Genomic DNA, 19429 nt, shown 5'->3' with positions numbered 1-19429 from the left:
TGTTCTCTACAACTTGTTCCTTCTCTCTGGTCCCCTGACTGCACTCGCTCTCCCTCCCTCTTTCCTGCATTCCTGCTCCCCTCCCAGCTGCTGTTTCCTGATCTCTCCCTCCCCTCTCTCCCCTCTCCTCTTTTGTTCCCTTACAGTCTCACAGTGCAGAGTTACTGTATTAACCCCTCTCTCTCTCAGTGCAGTGTTAATGTACTGGAGTGTCCAGTCAGTGTGTGTGTATTAACCCCTCTCTCTCTCAGTGCAGTGTTAATGTACTGGAGTGTCCAGTCAGTGTGTCTGTATGAACCCCTCTCTCTCTCAGTGCAGTGTTAATGTACTGGAGTGTCCAGTCAGTGTGTCTGTATTAACCCCTCTCTCTCTCAGTGCAGTGTTAATGTCCTGGAGTGTCCAGTCAGTGTGTGTATTAACCCCTCTCTCTCTCAGTGCAGTGTTAATGTACTGGAGTGTCCAGTCAGTGTGTGTATTAACCCCTCTCTCTCTCAGTGCAGTGTTAATGTACTGGAGTGTCCAGTCAGTGTGTCTGTATTAACCCCTCTCTCTCAGTGCAGTGTTAATGTACTGGAGTGTCCAGTCAGTGTGTGTGTATTAACCCCTCTCTCTCTCTCAGTGCAGTGTTAATGTACTGGAGTGTCCGGTCAGTGTGTGTGTATTAACCCCCCTCTCTCATTGTGAGTGGGGCCAGCAGGGGGTGCTCTCTCCCAGCTCCCAGCCCACTGGAGCCCAGCAGGGGGAGCCTGGCCAGTACCTGGAGGGGAGACTCCTGGGAGAGGTGTGAGTGGGGCCAGCAGGGTTTCGCTCTCACCCAGCTCACGGCCCACTGGAGCTCAGCAGGGGGCGCTCTCACCCAGCTCCCAGCCCCCTGGAGCCCAGCAGGGGGAGCCTGGCCAGTACCTGGAGGGGAGACTCCTGGGAGAGGTGTGAGTGGGGCCAGCAGGGGGCGCTCTCACCCAGCTCACGGCCCACTGGAGCCCAGCAGGGGGAGCCTGGCCAGTACCTGGAGGGGAGACTCCTGGGAGAGGGGTGAGTGGGGCCAGCAGGGGGCGCTCTCTCCCTGCGCTCTGTGTGGGTCCTGATGCCCCAGTACAGTGATGGTGAGCTATAAAAGACTAGGGCTGGACACTGACGGGGACACTGGACTGTAAGAGGGCTACGTCCTTCAGAGGAGACGTAAAACCGGGGTCCTGACTCTCTGTGGTCATGAACAATCCCGGGTTGTCTCTATAAAAGAGTCGGGGTGTTACCCCGGTGTCCCCCCGGTCTTGACCAGTCCTGGCCTCCTAGTAACCCCTGATGACCTCTGACCTGTCCTCATTGCTCTGAGAGCTGCTGTGTGTGAGCGCACTGGTGGGGCTCCACACTGCTGCTGCTGGAGGGGATCCCCACCACCAGCGGGGCGTCCAGAAAGGCGCTATATAAGTATAAGGGTATTATTAATAACCCCTAATGACCTCTGACCTGTCCTCCCCACTGAGAGCTGGTGTGTGGGGAGAATACTGGAGCATCACCCAGGTGGGGGTACACACTGGTGGGGGGTGGAGGGGATCCCCATGACCTGTAAAGCGCTCTGCGTGTGTGTGTCCAGAAACGCGCTGCACGAGTGTGAGGAATGTGTTCATTCTGATTAAATTCAGAAATGAGCTAGAATCCGCACGCCCAACCCTGGCGCCCACGCGTGATTTCGCACAATTAGCACCTTCTTTTCATTTCATGTGCATTTCTTTTAAAAACAACAACAACAACAACAACAACAACAACAAATCTTTCAATGCCGTGAAATATACAACACGGATTTTTTTTCAACTATATATATGTGTCTGTTTTTGTGGTTTCTGCTCAGACTCCGGACGCCCCGGGCGACCGGGCGTTCACCGTCTATCTCTGCCTCAGCCTGTCGGGACGTGACTCGTGTTTGTTCTTGTTCGGTGTTGTGCTTCTCGAAACGGGGTTCCCAAGCCGGGATGGCAACGAGCCCACGCCCACGCCTCCGCCCACTCCCACTCCCACTCTCACTCCCACGGACACGCAGTCGTGCAGAGCCACAGAGCGTCGTCGGGGCCGCGCCCTGCCTCGGCGGCAGCGCGCATCTCGCCAGGGGGAGAGGAGGAGGAGGAAGAGGAGGAGGAGAAGGAGGAGGAGAGAGAGAAGGAGGCCGGGCGTCCTGTCTCTGCGCTCAGGCCGGCGAGGCCTCGTCTCTCTCCGCGCCTCCCCCTCCGCCAGTGAGAAACGCGCTCCCCCGCCCCCGTCTCCGGCTCCCTGTTCTTGTGCGAAACGGGGCTTAATCCGCACTCCGGTCCCTCCTCCTCCTCCTCCTCCTCCTCCTCTCTTAGCCCCTCCCTGTCACAGTGACACAAGCTCGCCGTGTAAACACTCGCACCTCGGCCTCGCAACAACACGGAAGTCATGGCGGACGCGACAGCCACCGCAGCGGCGGCCGCAGCCTCGGGCTCGAGTGGCGCCCCAGCCGGGGCCGGGGGCGCCGCCGCGCCGGCCGCCGGCTCCACGGGGGCCGGGGGCTCCAAGCCGGGCCTGGAGTCGGTGAAGGGGCAGAATTTCGACGTGGGGCCCCGCTACACCGACCTGCAGTACATCGGGGAGGGCGCGTACGGGATGGTCTGGTAAGGGCGTCCTTCTCGCTCGCGTTTCTGCAGCCGGAAAGGCGCTGCCATCGCAGTTATGGGGGGGAGTGTGGTGTTGTGCACGGCGGGTGGCGATCAGGGTGTCGTGGGGGCAGGTTCCCACGCGTGTTTCGCCTCCGGCTTTGAGCACCGCACCCCACACCGGGAGAGGGGTGTCTTGCGGGGGTGCGTGTCGGAGCAGACCAGGCGTGGCAGTGCTGGGTACCGGGAGGAAGAGACAGAGACGGACCGACGGAGCGTAGCCTGTAGTGCTACCTGTACCTGCCGGGTACTGGTACTGACAACACAGTCACACTGTCAGTGTGTGTGTATGAACCCTCTCTCTCTCTCTCTCAGTGCAGTGTTAATGTACTGGAGTGTCCAGTCAGTGTGTGTGTATTAACCCCTCTCTCTCTCAGTGCAGTGTTAATGTACTGGAGTGTCCAGTCAGTGTGTGTGTCTGTATTAACCCCTCTCTCTCTCAGTGCAGTGTTAATGTACTGGAGTGTCCAGTCAGTGTGTGTGTCTGTATTAACCCCTCTCTCTCTCAGTGCAGTGTTAATGTACTGGAGTGTCCAGTCAGTGTGTGTGTATTAACCCCTCTCTCTCAGTGCAGTGTTAATGTACTGGAGTGTCCAGTCAGTGTGTGTGTATTAACCCCTCTCTCTCTCAGTGCAGTGTTAATGTACTGGAGTGTCCAGTCAGTGTGTGTGTATGAACCCCTCTCTCTCTCAGTGCAGTGTTAATGTACTGGAGTGTCCAGTCAGTGTGTGTGTATGAACCCCTCTCTCTCTCAGTGCAGTGTTAATGTACTGGAGTGTCCAGTCAGTGTGTGTGTGTGTGTGTATTAACCCCTCTCTCTCAGTGCAGTGTTAATGTACTGGAGTGTCCAGTCAGTGGGTCTGTATTAACCCCTCTCTCTCTCAGTGCAGTGTTAATGTACTGGAGTGTCCAGTCAGTGTGTGTGTATTAACCCCTCTCTCTCAGTGCAGTGTTAATGTACTGGAGTATCCAGTCAGTGTGTGTGTATTAACCCCTCTCTCTCTCAGTACAGTGTTAATGTACTGGAGTGTCCAGTCAGTGTGTGTGTATGAACCCCTCTCTCTCTCAGTGCAGTGTTAATGTACTGGAGTGTCCAGTCAGTGTGTGTGTGTGTATTAACCCCTCTCTCTCTCAGTGCAGTGTTAATGTACTGGAGTGTCCAGTCAGTGTGTGTGTATGAACCCCTCTCTCTCTCAGTGCAGTGTTAATGTACTGGAGTGTCCAGTCAGTGTGTGTGTGTATGAACCCCTCTCTCTCTCAGTGCAGTGTTAATGTACTGGAGTGTCCAGTCAGTGTGTCTGTATGAACCCCTCTCTCTCTCAGTACAGTGTTAATGTACTGGAGTGTCCAGTCAGTGTGTGTGTATGAACCCCTCTCTCTCAGTGCAGTGTTAATGTACTGGAGTGTCCAGTCAGTGTGTGTGTATTAACCCTTCTCTCTCAGTGCAGTGTTAATTTACTGGAGTGTCCAGTCAGTGTGTGTGTATTAACCCCTCTCTCTCTCTCTCAGTGCAGTGTTAATGTACTGGAGTGTCCAGTCGGTGTGTCTGTATGAACCCCTCTCTCTCAGTGCAGTATTAATGTACTGGAGTGTCCAGTCAGTGTGTCTGTATGAACCCCTCTCTCTCTCAGTGCAGTGTTAATGTACTGGAGTGTCCAGTCGGTGTGTCTGTATTAACCCCTCTCTCTCAGTGCAGTGTTAATGTACTGGAGTGTCCAGTCGGTGTGTGTGTATGAACCCCTCTCTCTCTCAGTGCAGTGTTAATGTACTGGAGTGTACAGTCAGTGTGTGTGTATGAACCCCTCTCTCTCAGTGCAGTGTTAATGTACTGGAGTTTCCAGTCAGTGTGTATGAACCCCTCTCTCTCTCAGTGCAGTGTTAATGTACTGGAGTGTACAGTCAGTGTGTATGAACCCCTCTCTCTCTCAGTGCAGTGTTAATGTACTGGAGTGTCCAGTCAGTGTATGTATTAACCCCTCTCTCTCTCAGTGCAGTGTTAATGTACTGGAGTGTCCAGTCGGTGTGTCTGTATTAACCCCTCTCTCTCTCAGTGCAGTGTTAATGTACTGGAGTGTCCAGTCAGTGTGTCTGTATTAACCCCTCTCTCTCTCAGTGCAGTGTTAATGTACTGGAGTGTCCAGTCATTGTGTGTGTATTAACCCCTCTCTCTCTCAGTGCAGTGTTAATGTACTGGAGTGTCTGGTCAGGGTGTCTGTATTAACCCCTCTCTCTCTCAGTGCAGTGTTAATGTACTGGAGTGTCTGGCCAGGGTGTCTGTATTAACCCCTCTCTCTCAGTGCAGTGTTAATGTACTGGAGTGTCCAGTCAGTGTGTCTGTATGAACCCCTCTCTATCTCTCAGTGCAGTGTTAATGTACTGGAGTGTCCAGTCAGTGTGTCTGTATGAACCCCTCTCTCTCTCAGTGCAGTGTTAATGTACTGGAGTGTCCAGTCAGTGTGTGTATTAACCCCTCTCTCTCTCAGTGCAGTGTTAATGTACTGGAGTGTCCGGTCAGTGTGTGTATTAACCCCTCTCTCTCTCAGTGCAGTGTTAATGTACTGGAGTGTCCAGTGTGTGTGTGTGTATGAACCCCTCTCTCTCTCAGTGCAGTGTTAATGTACTGGAGTGTCCAGTCAGTGTGTCTGTATTAACCTCTCTCTCTCTCAGTGCAGTGTTAATGTACTGGAGTGTCCAGTCAGTGTGTGTGTATTAACCCCTCTCTCTCTCAGTGCAGTGTTAATGTACTGGAGTGTCCAGTCAGTGTGTGTGTATTAACCCCTCTCTCTCAGTGCAGTGTTAATGTACTGGAGTGTCCAGTCAGTGTGTCTGTATGAACCCCTCTCTCTCTCAGTGCAGTGTTAATGTACTGGAGTGTCCAGTCGGTGTGTCTGTATTAACCCCTCTCTCTCAGTGCAGTGTTAATGTACTGGAGTGTCCAGTCGGTGTGTGTGTATGAACCCCTCTCTCTCTCAGTGCAGTGTTAATGTACTGGAGTGTACAGTCAGTGTGTGTGTATGAACCCCTCTCTCTCAGTGCAGTGTTAATGTACTGGAGTTTCCAGTCAGTGTGTATGAACCCCTCTCTCTCTCAGTGCAGTGTTAATGTACTGGAGTGTACAGTCAGTGTGTATGAACCCCTCTCTCTCTCAGTGCAGTGTTAATGTACTGGAGTGTCCAGTCAGTGTATGTATTAACCCCTCTCTCTCTCAGTGCAGTGTTAATGTACTGGAGTGTCCAGTCGGTGTGTCTGTATTAACCCCTCTCTCTCTCAGTGCAGTGTTAATGTACTGGAGTGTCCAGTCAGTGTGTCTGTATTAACCCCTCTCTCTCTCAGTGCAGTGTTAATGTACTGGAGTGTCCAGTCATTGTGTGTGTATTAACCCCTCTCTCTCTCAGTGCAGTGTTAATGTACTGGAGTGTCTGGTCAGGGTGTCTGTATTAACCCCTCTCTCTCTCAGTGCAGTGTTAATGTACTGGAGTGTCTGGCCAGGGTGTCTGTATTAACCCCTCTCTCTCAGTGCAGTGTTAATGTACTGGAGTGTCCAGTGTGTGTGTGTGTGTGTATGAACCCCTCTCTCTCTCAGTGCAGTGTTAATGTACTGGAGTGTCCAGTCAGTGTGTCTGTATTTACCTCTCTCTCTCTCAGTGCAGTGTTAATGTACTGGAGTGTCCAGTCAGTGTGTGTGTATTAACCCCTCTCTCTCTCAGTGCAGTGTTAATGTACTGGAGTGTCCAGTCAGTGTGTGTGTATTAACCCCTCTCTCTCAGTGCAGTGTTAATGTACTGGAGTGTCCAGTCAGTGTGTGTGTATTAACCCCTCTCTCTCTCAGTGCAGTGTTAATGTACTGGAGTGTCCAGTCAGTGTGTGTGTATGAACCCCTCTCTCTCTCTCAGTGCAGTGTTAATGTACTGGAGTGTCCAGTCAGTGTGTCTGTATTAACCCCCCTCTCTCTCAGTGCAGTGTTCATGTACTGGAGTGTCCAGTCAGTGTGTGTGTATGGTTAATCTCTCTCTCTCTGTGCAGCTCTGCCTATGACAATGTCAATAAGCTGCGAGTGGCCATCAAGAAGATCAGCCCGTTCGAGCACCAGACGTACTGCCAGCGGACTCTACGCGAGATCAAGATCCTGCTGCGCTTTCGGCATGAGAACATCATCGGCATCAACGACATCCTGCGGGCGCGGAGGCTAGAGAGCATGAGGGACGTGTATCCTTCCTGATCCGGGCGGCAGTGTGATCCGCTCCAGGTGTTACAGTATTCTCAGTCTCAGTCTCAGTGTGCAGCAGTGTGATCCGCTCCAGGTGTTACAGTATTCTCAGTCTCAGTCTCAGTGTGCAGGAGTGTGATCCGCTCCAGGTGTTACAGTATTCTCAGTTCCAGTGTGCAGCAGTGTGATCCGCTCCAGGTGTTACAGTATTCTCAGTCTCAGTCCCAGTGTGCAGCAGTGTGATCCGCTCCAGGTGTTACAGTATTCTCAGTCTCAGTCTCAGTGTGCAGCAGTGTGATCCGCTCCAGGTGTTACAGTATTCTCAGTCCCAGTCCCAGTGTGCAGCAGTGTGATCCGCTCCAGGTGTTACAGTATTCTCAGTCTCAGTCCCAGTGTGCAGCAGTGTGATCCGCTCCAGGTGTTACAGTATTCTCAGTCTCAGTCCCAGTGTGCAGCAGTGTGATCCGCTCCAGGTGTTACAGTATTCTCAGTCTCAGTCTCAGTGTGCAGCAGTGTGATCCGCTCCAGGTGTTACAGTATTCTCAGTCTCAGTCCCAGTGTGCAGCAGTGTGATCCGCTCCAGGTGTTACAGTATTCTCAGTCCCAGTCCCAGTGTGCAGCAGTGTGATCCGCTCCAGGTGTTACAGTATTCTCAGTCTCAGTCTCAGTGTGCAGCAGTGTGATCCGCTCCAGGTGTTACAGTATTCTCAGTCTCAGTCCCAGTGTGCAGCAGTGTGATCCGCTCCAGGTGTTACAGTATTCTCAGTCTCAGTCTCAGTGTGCAGCAGTGTGATCCGCTCCAGGTGTTACAGTATTCTCAGTCTCAGTCTCAGTGTGCAGCAGTGTGATCCGCTCCAGGTGTTACAGTATTCTCAGTCCCAGTCCCAGTGTGCAGCAGTGTGATCCGCTCCAGGTGTTACAGTATTCTCAGTCTCAGTCCCAGTGTGCAGGAGTGTGATCCGCTCCAGGTGTTACAGTATTCTCAGTCTCAGTCTCAGTGTGCAGCAGTGTGATCCGCTCCAGGTGTTACAGTATTCTCAGTCTCAGTCCCAGTGTGCAGCAGTGTGATCCGCTCCAGGTGTTACAGTATTCTCAGTCTCAGTCCCAGTGTGCAGCAGTGTGATCCGCTCCAGGTGTTACAGTATTCTCAGTCTCAGTCCCAGTGTGCAGCAGTGTGATCCGCTCCAGGTGTTACAGTATTCTCAGTCTCAGTCCCAGTGTGCAGCAGTGTGATCTGCTCCAGGTGTTACAGTATTCTCAGTCTCAGTCCCAGTGTGCAGCAGTGTGATCCGCTCCAGGAGTTACAGTATTCTCAGTCTCAGTCTCAGTGTGCAGCAGTGTGATCCGCTCCAGGTGTTACAGTATTCTCAGTCTCAGTCCCCGTGTGCAGGAGTGTGATCCGCTCCAGGTGTTACAGTATTCTCAGTCTCAGTCCCAGTGTGCAGCAGTGTGATCCGCTCCAGGTGTTACAGTATTCTCAGTCCCAGTGTGCAGCAGTGTGATCCGCTCCAGGTGTTACAGTATTCTCAGTCTCAGTCTCAGTGTGCAGCAGTGTGATCCGCTCCAGGTGTTACAGTATTCTCAGTCTCAGTCTCAGTGTGCAGCAGTGTGATCCGCTCCAGGTGTTACAGTATTCTCAGTCTCAGTCCCCGTGTGCAGCAGTGTGATCCGCTCCAGGTGTTACAGTATTCTCAGTCTCAGTCCCAGTGTGCAGGAGTGTGATCCGCTCCAGGTGTTACAGTATTCTCAGTCTCAGTCCCAGTGTGCAGCAGTGTGATCCGCTCCAGGTGTTACAGTATTCTCAGTCTCAGTCCCAGTGTGCAGCAGTGTGATCCGCTCCAGGTGTTACAGTATTCTCAGTCCCAGTGTGCAGCAGTGTGATCCGCTCCAGGTGTTACAGTATTCTCAGTCTCAGTCCCAGTGTGCAGCAGTGTGATCCGCTCCAGGTGTTACAGTATTCTCAGTCTCAGTCTCAGTGTGCAGGAGTGTGATCCGCTCCAGGTGTTACAGTATTCTCAGTCTCAGTCTCAGTGTGCAGCAGTGTGATCCGCTCCAGGTGTTACAGTATTCTCAGTCCCAGTGTGCAGCAGTGTGATCCGCTCCAGGTGTTACAGTATTCTCAGTCTCAGTCCCAGTGTGCAGCAGTGTGATCCGCTCCAGGTGTTACAGTATTCTCAGTCTCAGTCCCAGTGTGCAGCAGTGTGATCCGCTCCAGGTGTTACAGTATTCTCAGTCTCAGTCCCAGTGTGCAGGAGTGTGATCCGCTCCAGGTGTTACAGTATTCTCAGTCCCAGTCTCAGTGTGCAGCAGTGTGATCCGCTCCAGGTGTTACAGTATTCTCAGTCTCAGTCCCAGTGTGCAGCAGTGTGATCCGCTCCAGGTGTTACAGTATTCTCAGTCTCAGTCTCAGTGTGCAGCAGTGTGATCCGCTCCAGGTGTTACAGTATTCTCAGTCTCAGTGTGCAGCAGTGTGATCCGCTCCAGGTGTTACAGTATTCTCAGTCCCAGTGTGCAGCAGTGTGATCCGCTCCAGGTGTTACAGTATTCTCAGTCTCAGTCTCAGTGTGCAGCAGTGTGATCCGCTCCAGGTGTTACAGTATTCTCAGTCTCAGTCCCAGTGTGCAGCAGTGTGATCCGCTCCAGGTGTTACAGTATTCTCAGTCCCAGTGTGCAGCAGTGTGATCCGCTCCAGGTGTTACAGTATTCTCAGTCTCAGTCCCAGTGTGCAGCAGTGTGATCCGCTCCAGGTGTTACAGTATTCTCAGTCTCAGTCTCAGTGTGCAGCAGTGTGATCCGCTCCAGGTGTTACAGTATTCTCAGTCTCAGTCCCAGTGTGCAGCAGTGTGATCCGCTCCAGGTGTTACAGTATTCTCAGTCTCAGTCCCAGTGTGCAGCAGTGTGATCCGCTCCAGGTGTTACAGTATTCTCAGTCTCAGTCTCAGTGTGCAGCAGTGTGATCCGCTCCAGGTGTTACAGTATTCTCAGTCTCAGTCCCAGTGTGCAGCAGTGTGATCCGCTCCAGGTGTTACAGTATTCTCAGTCTCAGTCCCAGTGTGCAGCAGTGTGATCCGCTCCAGGTGTTACAGTATTCTCAGTCTCAGTCCCAGTGTGCAGCAGTGTGATCCGCTCCAGGTGTTACAGTATTCTCAGTCTCAGTCCCAGTGTGCAGCAGTGTGATCCGCTCCAGGTGTTACAGTATTCTCAGTCTCAGTCCCAGTGTGCAGCAGTGTGATCCGCTCCAGGTGTTACAGTATTCTCAGTCTCAGTCCCAGTGTGCAGCAGTGTGATCCGCTCCAGGTGTTACAGTATTCTCAGTCTCAGTCCCAGTGTGCAGCAGTGTGATCCGCTCCAGGTGTTACAGTATTCTCAGTCTCAGTCTCAGTGTGCAGCAGTGTGATCCGCTCCAGGTGTTACAGTATTCTCAGTCTCAGTCCCAGTGTGCAGCAGTGTGATCCGCTCCAGGTGTTACAGTATTCTCAGTCTCAGTCCCAGTGTGCAGCAGTGTGATCCGCTCCAGGTGTTACAGTATTCTCAGTCTCAGTCCCAGTGTGCAGCAGTGTGATCCGCTCCAGGTGTTACAGTATTCTCAGTCTCAGTCCCAGTGTGCAGCAGTGTGATCCGCTCCAGGTGTTACAGTATTCTCAGTCTCAGTCCCAGTGTGCAGGAGTGTGATCCGCTCCAGGTGTTACAGTATTCTCAGTCCCAGTCTCAGTGTGCAGCAGTGTGATCCGCTCCAGGTGTTACAGTATTCTCAGTCTCAGTCCCAGTGTGCAGCAGTGTGATCCGCTCCAGGTGTTACAGTATTCTCAGTCTCAGTCCCAGTGTGCAGCAGTGTGATCCGCTCCTGGTGTTACAGTATTCTCAGTCTCAGTCCCCGTGTGCAGGAGTGTGATCCGCTCCAGGTGTTACAGTATTCTCAGTCTCAGTCCAGTGTGCAGTAGTGTGATCCGCTCCAGGTGTTACAGTATTCTCAGTCTCAGTCCCCGTGTGCAGCAGTGTGATCCGCTCCAGGTGTTACAGTATTCTCAGTCTCAGTCCCCGTGTGCAGCAGTGTGATCCGCTCCAGGTGTTACAGTATTCTCAGTCTCAGTCCCAGTGTGCAGGAGTGTGATCCGCTCCAGGTGTTACAGTATTCTCAGTCCCAGTCTCAGTGTGCAGTAGTGTGATCCGCTCCAGGTGTTACAGTATTCTCAGTCTCAGTCCCAGTGTGCAGCAGTGTGATCCGCTCCAGGTGTTACAGTATTCTCAGTCCCAGTCTCAGTGTGCAGCAGTGTGATCCGCTCCAGGTGTTACAGTATTCTCAGTCTCAGTCCCAGTGTGCAGCAGTGTGATCCGCTCCAGGTGTTACAGTATTCTCAGTCTCAGTCCCAGTGTGCAGGAGTGTGATCCGCTCCAGGTGTTACAGTATTCTCAGTCTCAGTCCCAGTGTGCAGCAGTGTGATCCGCTCCAGGTGTTACAGTATTCTCAGTCTCAGTCTCAGTGTGCAGCAGTGTGATCCGCTCCAGGTGTTACAGTATTCTCAGTCTCAGTCCCAGTGTGCAGCAGTGTGATCCGCTCCAGGTGTTACAGTATTCTCAGTCTCAGTCTCAGTGTGCAGCAGTGTGATCCGCTCCAGGTGTTACAGTATTCTCAGTCTCAGTCTCGGTGTGCAGCAGTGTGATCCGCTCCAGGTGTTACAGTATTCTCAGTCTCAGTCTCGGTGTGCAGGAGTGTGATCCGCTCCAGGTGTTACAGTATTCTCAGTCTCAGTCCCGGTGTGCAGCAGTGTGATCCGCTCCAGGTGTTACAGTATTCTCAGTCCCAGTCCCGGTGTGCAGCAGTGTGATCCGCTCCAGGTGTTACAGTATTCTCAGTCTCAGTCTCAGTGTGCAGCAGTGTGATCCGCTCCAGGTGTTACAGTATTCTCAGTCTCAGTCTCAGTGTGCAGGAGTGTGATCCGCTCCAGGTGTTACAGTATTCTCAGTCTCAGTCCCGGTGTGCAGCAGTGTGATCCGCTCCAGGTGTTACAGTATTCTCAGTCTCAGTCCCGGTGTGCAGGAGTGTGATCCGCTCCAGGTGTTACAGTATTCTCAGTCTCAGTCTCGGTGTGCGGGAGTGTGATCCGCTCCAGGTGTTACAGTATTCTCAGTCTCAGTCCCAGTGTGCGGGAGTGTGATCTGCTCCAGGTGTTACAGTATTCTCAGTCCCAGTCTCAGTGTGCAGCAGTGTGATCCGCTCCAGGTGTTACAGTATTCTCAGTCTCAGTCCCAGTGTGCGGCAGTGTGATCCGCTCCAGGTGTTACAGTATTCTCAGTCTCAGTCCCAGTGTGCAGCAGTGTGATCCGCTCCAGGTGTTACAGTATTCTCAGTCTCAGTCCCCGTGTGCAGGAGTGTGATCCGCTCCAGGTGTTACAGTATTCTCAGTCCCAGTCTCAGTGTGCAGGAGTGTGATCCGCTCCAGGTGTTACAGTATTCTCAGTCTCAGTCCCAGTGTGCAGCAGTGTGATCCGCTCCAGGTGTTACAGTATTCTCAGTCTCAGTCTCAGTGTGCAGCAGTGTGATCCGCTCCAGGTGTTACAGTATTCTCAGTCTCAGTCTCGGTGTGCAGCAGTGTGATCCGCTCCAGGTGTTACAGTATTCTCAGTCTCAGTCCCCCTGTGCAGCAGTGTGATCCGCTCCAGGTGTTACAGTATTCTCAGTCTCAGTCTCAGTGTGCAGCAGTGTGATCCGCTCCAGGTGTTACAGTATTCTCAGTCCCAGTCTCAGTGTGCAGCAGTGTGATCCGCTCCAGGTGTTACAGTATTCTCAGTCTCAGTCCCAGTGTGCAGCAGTGTGATCCGCTCCAGGTGTTACAGTATTCTCAGTCTCAGTCCCAGTGTGCAGGAGTGTGATCCGCTCCAGGTGTTACAGTATTCTCAGTCTCAGTCCCAGTGTGCAGCAGTGTGATCCGCTCCAGGTGTTACAGTATTCTCAGTCTCAGTCTCAGTGTGCAGCAGTGTGATCCGCTCCAGGTGTTACAGTATTCTCAGTCTCAGTCCCAGTGTGCAGCAGTGTGATCCGCTCCAGGTGTTACAGTATTCTCAGTCTCAGTCTCAGTGTGCAGCAGTGTGATCCGCTCCAGGTGTTACAGTATTCTCAGTCTCAGTCTCGGTGTGCAGCAGTGTGATCCGCTCCAGGTGTTACAGTATTCTCAGTCTCAGTCTCGGTGTGCAGCAGTGTGATCCGCTCCAGGTGTTACAGTATTCTCAGTCTCAGTCCCCCTGTGCAGCAGTGTGATCCGCTCCAGGTGTTACAGTATTCTCAGTCTCAGTCTCAGTGTGCAGCAGTGTGATCCGCTCCAGGTGTTACAGTATTCTCAGTCTCAGTTTCAGTGTGCAGAGTGTGATCCGCTCCAGGTGTTACAGTATTCTCAGTCTCAGTCCCAGTGTGCAGCAGTGTGATCCGCTCCAGGTGTTACAGTATTCTCAGTCTCAGTCCCAGTGTGCAGGAGTGTGATCCGCTCCAGGTGTTACAGTATTCTCAGTCTCAGTCTCAGTGTGCAGCAGTGTGATCCGCTCCAGGTGTTACAGTATTCTCAGTCTCAGTCCCAGTGTGCAGCAGTGTGATCCGCTCCAGGTGTTACAGTATTCTCAGTCTCAGTCCCAGTGTGCAGCAGTGTGATCCGCTCCAGGTGTTACAGTATTCTCAGTCTCAGTCCCAGTGTGCAGCAGTGTGATCCGCTCCAGGTGTTACAGTATTCTCAGTCTCAGTCCCAGTGTGCAGCAGTGTGATCCGCTCCAGGTGTTACAGTATTCTCAGTCTCAGTCCCAGTGTGCAGGAGTGTGATCCGCTCCAGGTGTTACAGTATTCTCAGTCTCAGTCCCAGTGTGCAGCAGTGTGATCCGCTCCAGGTGTTACAGTATTCTCAGTCTCAGTCCCAGTGTGCAGGAGTGTGATCCGCTCCAGGTGTTACAGTATTCTCAGTCTCAGTCCCAGTGTGCAGCAGTGTGATCCGCTCCAGGTGTTACAGTATTCTCAGTCTCAGTCCCAGTGTGCAGCAGTGTGATCTGCTCCAGGTGTTACAGTATTCTCAGTCCCAGTGTGCAGCAGTGTGATCCGCTCCAGGTGTTACAGTATTCTCAGTCCCAGTGTGCAGGAGTGCGATCCGCTCCAGGTGTTACAGTATTCTCAGTCCCAGTCTCAGTGTGCAGCAGTGTGATCCGCTCCAGGTGTTACAGTATTCTCAGTCTCAGTGTGCAGGAGTGTGATCCGCTCCAGGTGTTACAGTATTCTCAGTCTCAGTCCCAGTGTGCAGCAGTGTGATCCGCTCCAGGTGTTACAGTATTCTCAGTCTCAGTCCCAGTGTGCAGCAGTGTGATCCGCTCCAGGTGTTACAGTATTCTCAGTCTCAGTCCCAGTGTGCAGCAGTGTGATCCGCTCCAGGTGTTACAGTATTCTCAGTCTCAGTCCCAGTGTGCAGCAGTGTGATCCGCTCCAGGTGTTACAGTATTCTCAGTCTCAGTCCCAGTGTGCAGGAGTGTGATCCGCTCCAGGTGTTACAGTATTCTCAGTCTCAGTCCCAGTGTGCAGCAGTGTGATCCGCTCCAGGTGTTACAGTATTCTCAGTCTCAGTCCAGTGTGCAGGAGTGTGATCCGCTCCAGGTGTTACAGTATTCTCAGTCTCAGTCCCAGTGTGCAGCAGTGTGATCCGCTCCAGGTGTTACAGTATTCTCAGTCTCAGTCCCAGTGTGCAGCAGTGTGATCTGCTCCAGGTGTTACAGTATTCTCAGTCCCAGTGTGCAGCAGTGTGATCCGCTCCAGGTGTTACAGTATTCTCAGTCCCAGTGTGCAGGAGTGCGATCCGCTCCAGGTGTTACAGTATTCTCAGTCCCAGTCTCAGTGTGCAGCAGTGTGATCCGCTCCAGGTGTTACAGTATTCTCAGTCTCAGTGTGCAGGAGTGTGATCCGCTCCAGGTGTTACAGTATTCTCAGTCTCAGTCCCAGTGTGCAGCAGTGTGATCCGCTCCAGGTGTTACAGTATTCTCAGTCTCAGTCCCAGTGTGCAGCAGTGTGATCCGCTCCAGGTGTTACAGTATTCTCAGTCTCAGTCCCAGTGTGCAGCAGTGTGATCTGCTCCAGGTGTTACAGTATTCTCAGTCTCAGTCCCAGTGTGCAGCAGTGTGATCCGCTCCAGGTGTTACAGTATTCTCAGTCCAGTCTCAGTGTGCAGCAGTGTGATCCGCTCCAGGTGTTACAGTATTCTCAGTCTCAGTGTGCAGGAGTGTGATCCGCTCCAGGTGTTACAGTATTCTCAGTCTCAGTCTCAGTGTGCAGCAGTGTGATCCGCTCCAGGTGTTACAGTATTCTCAGTCCCAGTGTGCAGCAGTGTGATCCGCTCCAGGTGTTACAGTATTCTCAGTCTCAGTCCCAGTGTGCAGCAGTGTGATCCGCTCCAGGTGTTACAGTATTCTCAGTCTCAGTCTCAGTGTGCAGCAGTGCGATCCGCTCCAGGTGTTACAGTATTCTCAGTCTCAGTCCCAGTGTGCAGGAGTGTGATCCGCTCCAGGTGTTACAGTATTCTCAGTCTCAGTCTCAGTGTGCAGCAGTGTGATCCGCTCCGGGTGTTACAGTATTCTCAGTCTCAGTCCCAGTGTGCAGGAGTGTGATCCGCTCCAGGTGTTACAGTATTCTCAGTCTCAGTCCCAGTGTGCAGCAGTGTGATCCGCTCCAGGTGTTACAGTATTCTCAGTCTCAGTCCCAGTGTGCAGGAGTGTGATCCGCTCCAGGTGTTACAGTATTCTCAGTCTCAGTCTCAGTGTGCAGCAGTGTGATCCACTCCAGGTGTTACAGTATTCTCAGTCCCAGTGTGCAGCAGTGTGATCCGCTCCAGGTGTTACAGTATTCTCAGTCTCAGTCTCAGTGTGCAGCAGTGTGATCCGCTCCAGGTGTTACAGTATTCTCAGTCTCAGTCCCAGTGTGCAGCAGTGTGATCCGCTCCAGGTGTTAGAGTATTCTCAGTCTCAGTCCCAGTGTGCAGCAGTGTGATCCGCTCCAGGTGTTACAGTATTCTCAGTCTCAGTCTCAGTGTGCAGCAGTGTGATCCGCTCCAGGTGTTACAGTATTCTCAGTCCCAGTCCCAGTGTGCAGCAGTGTGATCCGCTCCAGGTGTTACAGTATTCTCAGTCCCAGTCCCAGTGTGCAGCAGTGTGATCCGCTCCAGGTGTTACAGTATTCTCAGTCTCAGTCCCAGTGTGCAGCAGTGTGATCCGCTCCAGGTGTTACAGTATTCTCAGTCTCAGTCCCAGTGTGCAGCAGTGTGATCCGCTCCAGGTGTTACAGTATTCTCAGTCTCAGTCTCAGTGTGCAGCAGTGTGATCCGCTCCAGGTGTTACAGTATTCTCAGTCTCAGTCCCAGTGTGCAGCAGTGTGATCCGCTCCAGGTGTTACAGTATTCTCAGTCCTCAGTCCCAGTGTGCAGCAGTGTGATCCGCTCCAGGTGTTACAGTATTCTCAGTCTCAGTCCCAGTGTGCAGCAGTGTGATCCGCTCCAGGTGTTACAGTATTCTCAGTCTCAGTCCCAGTGTGCAGCAGTGTGATCCGCTCCAGGTGTTACAGTATTCTCAGTCTCAGTCCCAGTGTGCAGCAGTGTGATCCGCTCCAGGTGTTACAGTATTCTCAGTCTCAGTCCCAGTGTGCAGCAGTGTGATCCGCTCCAGGTGTTACAGTATTCTCAGTCTCAGTCCCAGTGTGCAGCAGTGTGATCCGCTCCAGGTGTTACAGTATTCTCAGTCTCAGTCTCAGTGTGCAGCAGTGTGATCCGCTCCAGGTGTTACAGTATTCTCAGTCTCAGTCCCAGTGTGCAGGAGTGTGATCCGCTCCAGGTGTTACAGTATTCTCAGTCTCAGTCCCAGTGTGCAGCAGTGTGATCCGCTCCAGGTGTTACAGTATTCTCAGTCTCAGTCCCAGTGTGCAGCAGTGTGATCCGCTCCAGGTGTTACAGTATTCTCAGTCTCAGTCCCAGTGTGCAGCAGTGTGATCCGCTCCAGGTGTTACAGTATTCTCAGTCTCAGTCTCAGTGTGCAGCAGTGTGATCCGCTCCAGGTGTTACAGTATTCTCAGTCTCAGTCTCAGTGTGCAGCAGTGTGATCCGCTCCAGGTGTTACAGTATTCTCAGTCTCAGTCTCAGTGTGCAGCAGTGTGATCCGCTCCAGGTGTTACAGTATTCTCAGTCTCAGTCCCAGTGTGCAGCAGTGTGATCCGCTCCAGGTGTTACAGTATTCTCAGTCTCAGTCCTAGGTGCAGCAGTGTGATCCGCTCCAGGTGTTACAGTATTCTCAGTCTCAGTCTCAGTGTGCAGCAGTGTGATCCGCTCCAGGTGTTACAGTATTCTCAGTCTCAGTCCCAGTGTGCAGCAGTGTGATCCGCTCCAGGTGTTACAGTATTCTCAGTCTCAGTCTCAGTGTGCAGCAGTGTGATCCGCTCCAGGTGTTACAGTATTCTCAGTCTCAGTTCCAGTGTGCAGCAGTGTGATCCGCTCCAGGTGTTACAGTATTCTCAGTCTCAGTCCCAGTGTGCAGCAGTGTGATCCGCTCCAGGTGTTACAGTATTCTCAGTCTCAGTCCCAGTGTGCAGCAGTGTGATCCGCTCCAGGTGTTACAGTATTCTCAGTCTCAGTCCCAGTGTGCAGCAGTGTGATCCGCTCCAGGTGTTACAGTATTCTCAGTCTCAGTCCCAGTGTGCAGCAGTGTGATCCGCTCCAGGTGTTACAGTATTCTCAGTCTCAGTCCCAGTGTGCAGCAGTGTGATCCGCTCCAGGTGTTACAGTATTCTCAGTCTCAGTCCCAGTGTGCAGCAGTGTGATCCGCTCCAGGTGTTACAGTATTCTCAGTCTCAGTCTCAGTGTGCAGCAGTGTGATCCGCTCCAGGTGTTACAGTATTCTCAGTCTCAGTCTCAGTGTGCAGCAGTGTGATCCGCTCCAGGTGTTACAGTATTCTCAGTCTCAGTCCCAGTGTGCAGCAGTGTGATCCGCTCCAGGTGTTACAGTATTCTCAGTCTCAGTCCCAGTGTGCAGCAGTGTGATCCGCTCCAGGTGTTACAGTATTCTCAGTCTCAGTCCCAGTGTGCAGCAGTGTGATCCGCTCCAGGTGTTACAGTATTCTCAGTCTCAGTCTCAGTGTGCAGCAGTGTGATCCGCTCCAGGTGTTACAGTATTCTCAGTCTCAGTCCCAGTGTGCAGCAGTGTGATCCGCTCCAGGTGTTACAGTATTCTCAGTCTCAGTCCCAGTGTTGCAGCAGTGTGATCCGCTCCAGGTGTTACAGTATTCTCAGTCTCAGTCTCAGTGTGCAGCAGTGTGATCCGCTCCAGGTGTTACAGTATTCTCAGTCTCAGTCCCAGTGTGCAGCAGTGTGATCCGCTCCAGGTGTTACAGTATTCTCAGTCTCAGTCCCAGTGTGCAGCAGTGTGATCCGCTCCAGGTGTTACAGTATTCTCAGTCCCAGTGTGCAGCAGTGTGATCCGCTCCAGGTGTTACAGTATTCTCAGTCTCAGTCCCAGTGTGCAGGAGTGTGATCCGCTCCAGGTGTTACAGTATTCTCAGTCTCAGTCCCAGTGTGCAGGAGTGTGATCCGCTCCAGGTGTTACAGTATTCTCAGTCTCAGTGTGCAGCAGTGTGATCCGCTCCAGGTGTTACAGTATTCTCAGTCTCAGTCCCAGTGTGCAGTAGTGTGATCCGCTCCAGGAGTTACAGTATTCTCAGTCTCAGTCTCAGTGTGCAGCTGTGTGATCTGCTCCAGGTGTTACAGTATTCTCAGTCTCAGTCTCAGTGTGCAGCAGTGTGATCCGCTCCAGGTGTTACAGTATTCTCAGTCTCAGTCCCAGTGTGCAGCAGTGTGATCCGCTCCAGGTGTTACAGTATTCTCAGTCTCAGTCCCAGTGTGCAGCAGTGTGATCCGCTCCAGGTGTTACAGTATTCTCAGTCTCAGTCCCAGTGTGCAGCAGTGTGATCCGCTCCAGGTGTTACAGTATTCTCAGTCTCAGTGTGCAGCAGTGTGATCCGCTCCAGGTGTTACAGTATTCTCAGTCTCAGTCCCAGTGTGCAGCAGTGTGATCCGCTCCAGGTGTTACAGTATTCTCAGTCTCAGTCCCAGTGTGCAGCAGTGTGATCCGCTCCAGGTGTTACAGTATTCTCAGTCTCAGTGTGCAGCAGTGTGATCCGCTCCAGGTGTTACAGTATTCTCAGTCTCAGTCTCAGTGTGCAGCAGTGTGATCCGCTCCAGGTGTTACAGTATTCTCAGTCTCAGTGTGCAGCAGTGTGATCCGCTCCAGGTGTTACAGTATTCTCAGTCTCAGTCCCAGTGTGCAGCAGTGTGATCCGCTCCAGGTGTTACAGTATTCTCAGTCTCAGTCCCAGTGTGCAGCAGTGTGATCCGCTCCAGGTGTTACAGTATTCTCAGTCTCAGTCTCAGTGTGCAGCAGTGTGATCCGCTCCAGGTGTTACAGTATTCTCAGTCTCAGTCCCAGTGTGCAGCAGTGTGATCCGCTCCAGGTGTTACAGTATTCTCAGTCTCAGTCTCAGTGTGCAGCAGTGTGATCC

At 52.5% G+C, this 19429-nt stretch overlaps 1 protein-coding gene across 2 annotated transcripts in view; it reads left to right on the top strand.

Annotated features, from left to right (window-relative positions):
- Nucleotides 1-2227: 2227 nt before the first annotated feature.
- Nucleotides 2228-19429, top strand: part of mapk3 (mitogen-activated protein kinase 3) — a 43244-nt gene continuing 26042 nt past the window's right edge. For both annotated transcript variants that reach the window (XM_088915323.1, XM_088915324.1), the window contains exons 1-2: nt 2228-2627; nt 6693-6875. In XM_088915323.1, coding sequence (XP_088771449.1) covers nt 2413-2627; nt 6693-6875 — 398 coding nt within the window. In that variant the 5' untranslated portion in view covers nt 2228-2412. The remainder of the gene's footprint in view (nt 2628-6692; nt 6876-19429) is intronic.

Source organism: Atractosteus spatula, chromosome 5 (genome assembly GCF_055471065.1).
Source record: "Atractosteus spatula isolate fAtrSpa1 chromosome 5, fAtrSpa1.hap1, whole genome shotgun sequence".
Taxonomy (NCBI): Eukaryota; Metazoa; Chordata; class Actinopteri; order Semionotiformes; family Lepisosteidae; genus Atractosteus; species Atractosteus spatula.
This window is presented reverse-complemented; position numbering and strand designations above follow the sequence as displayed.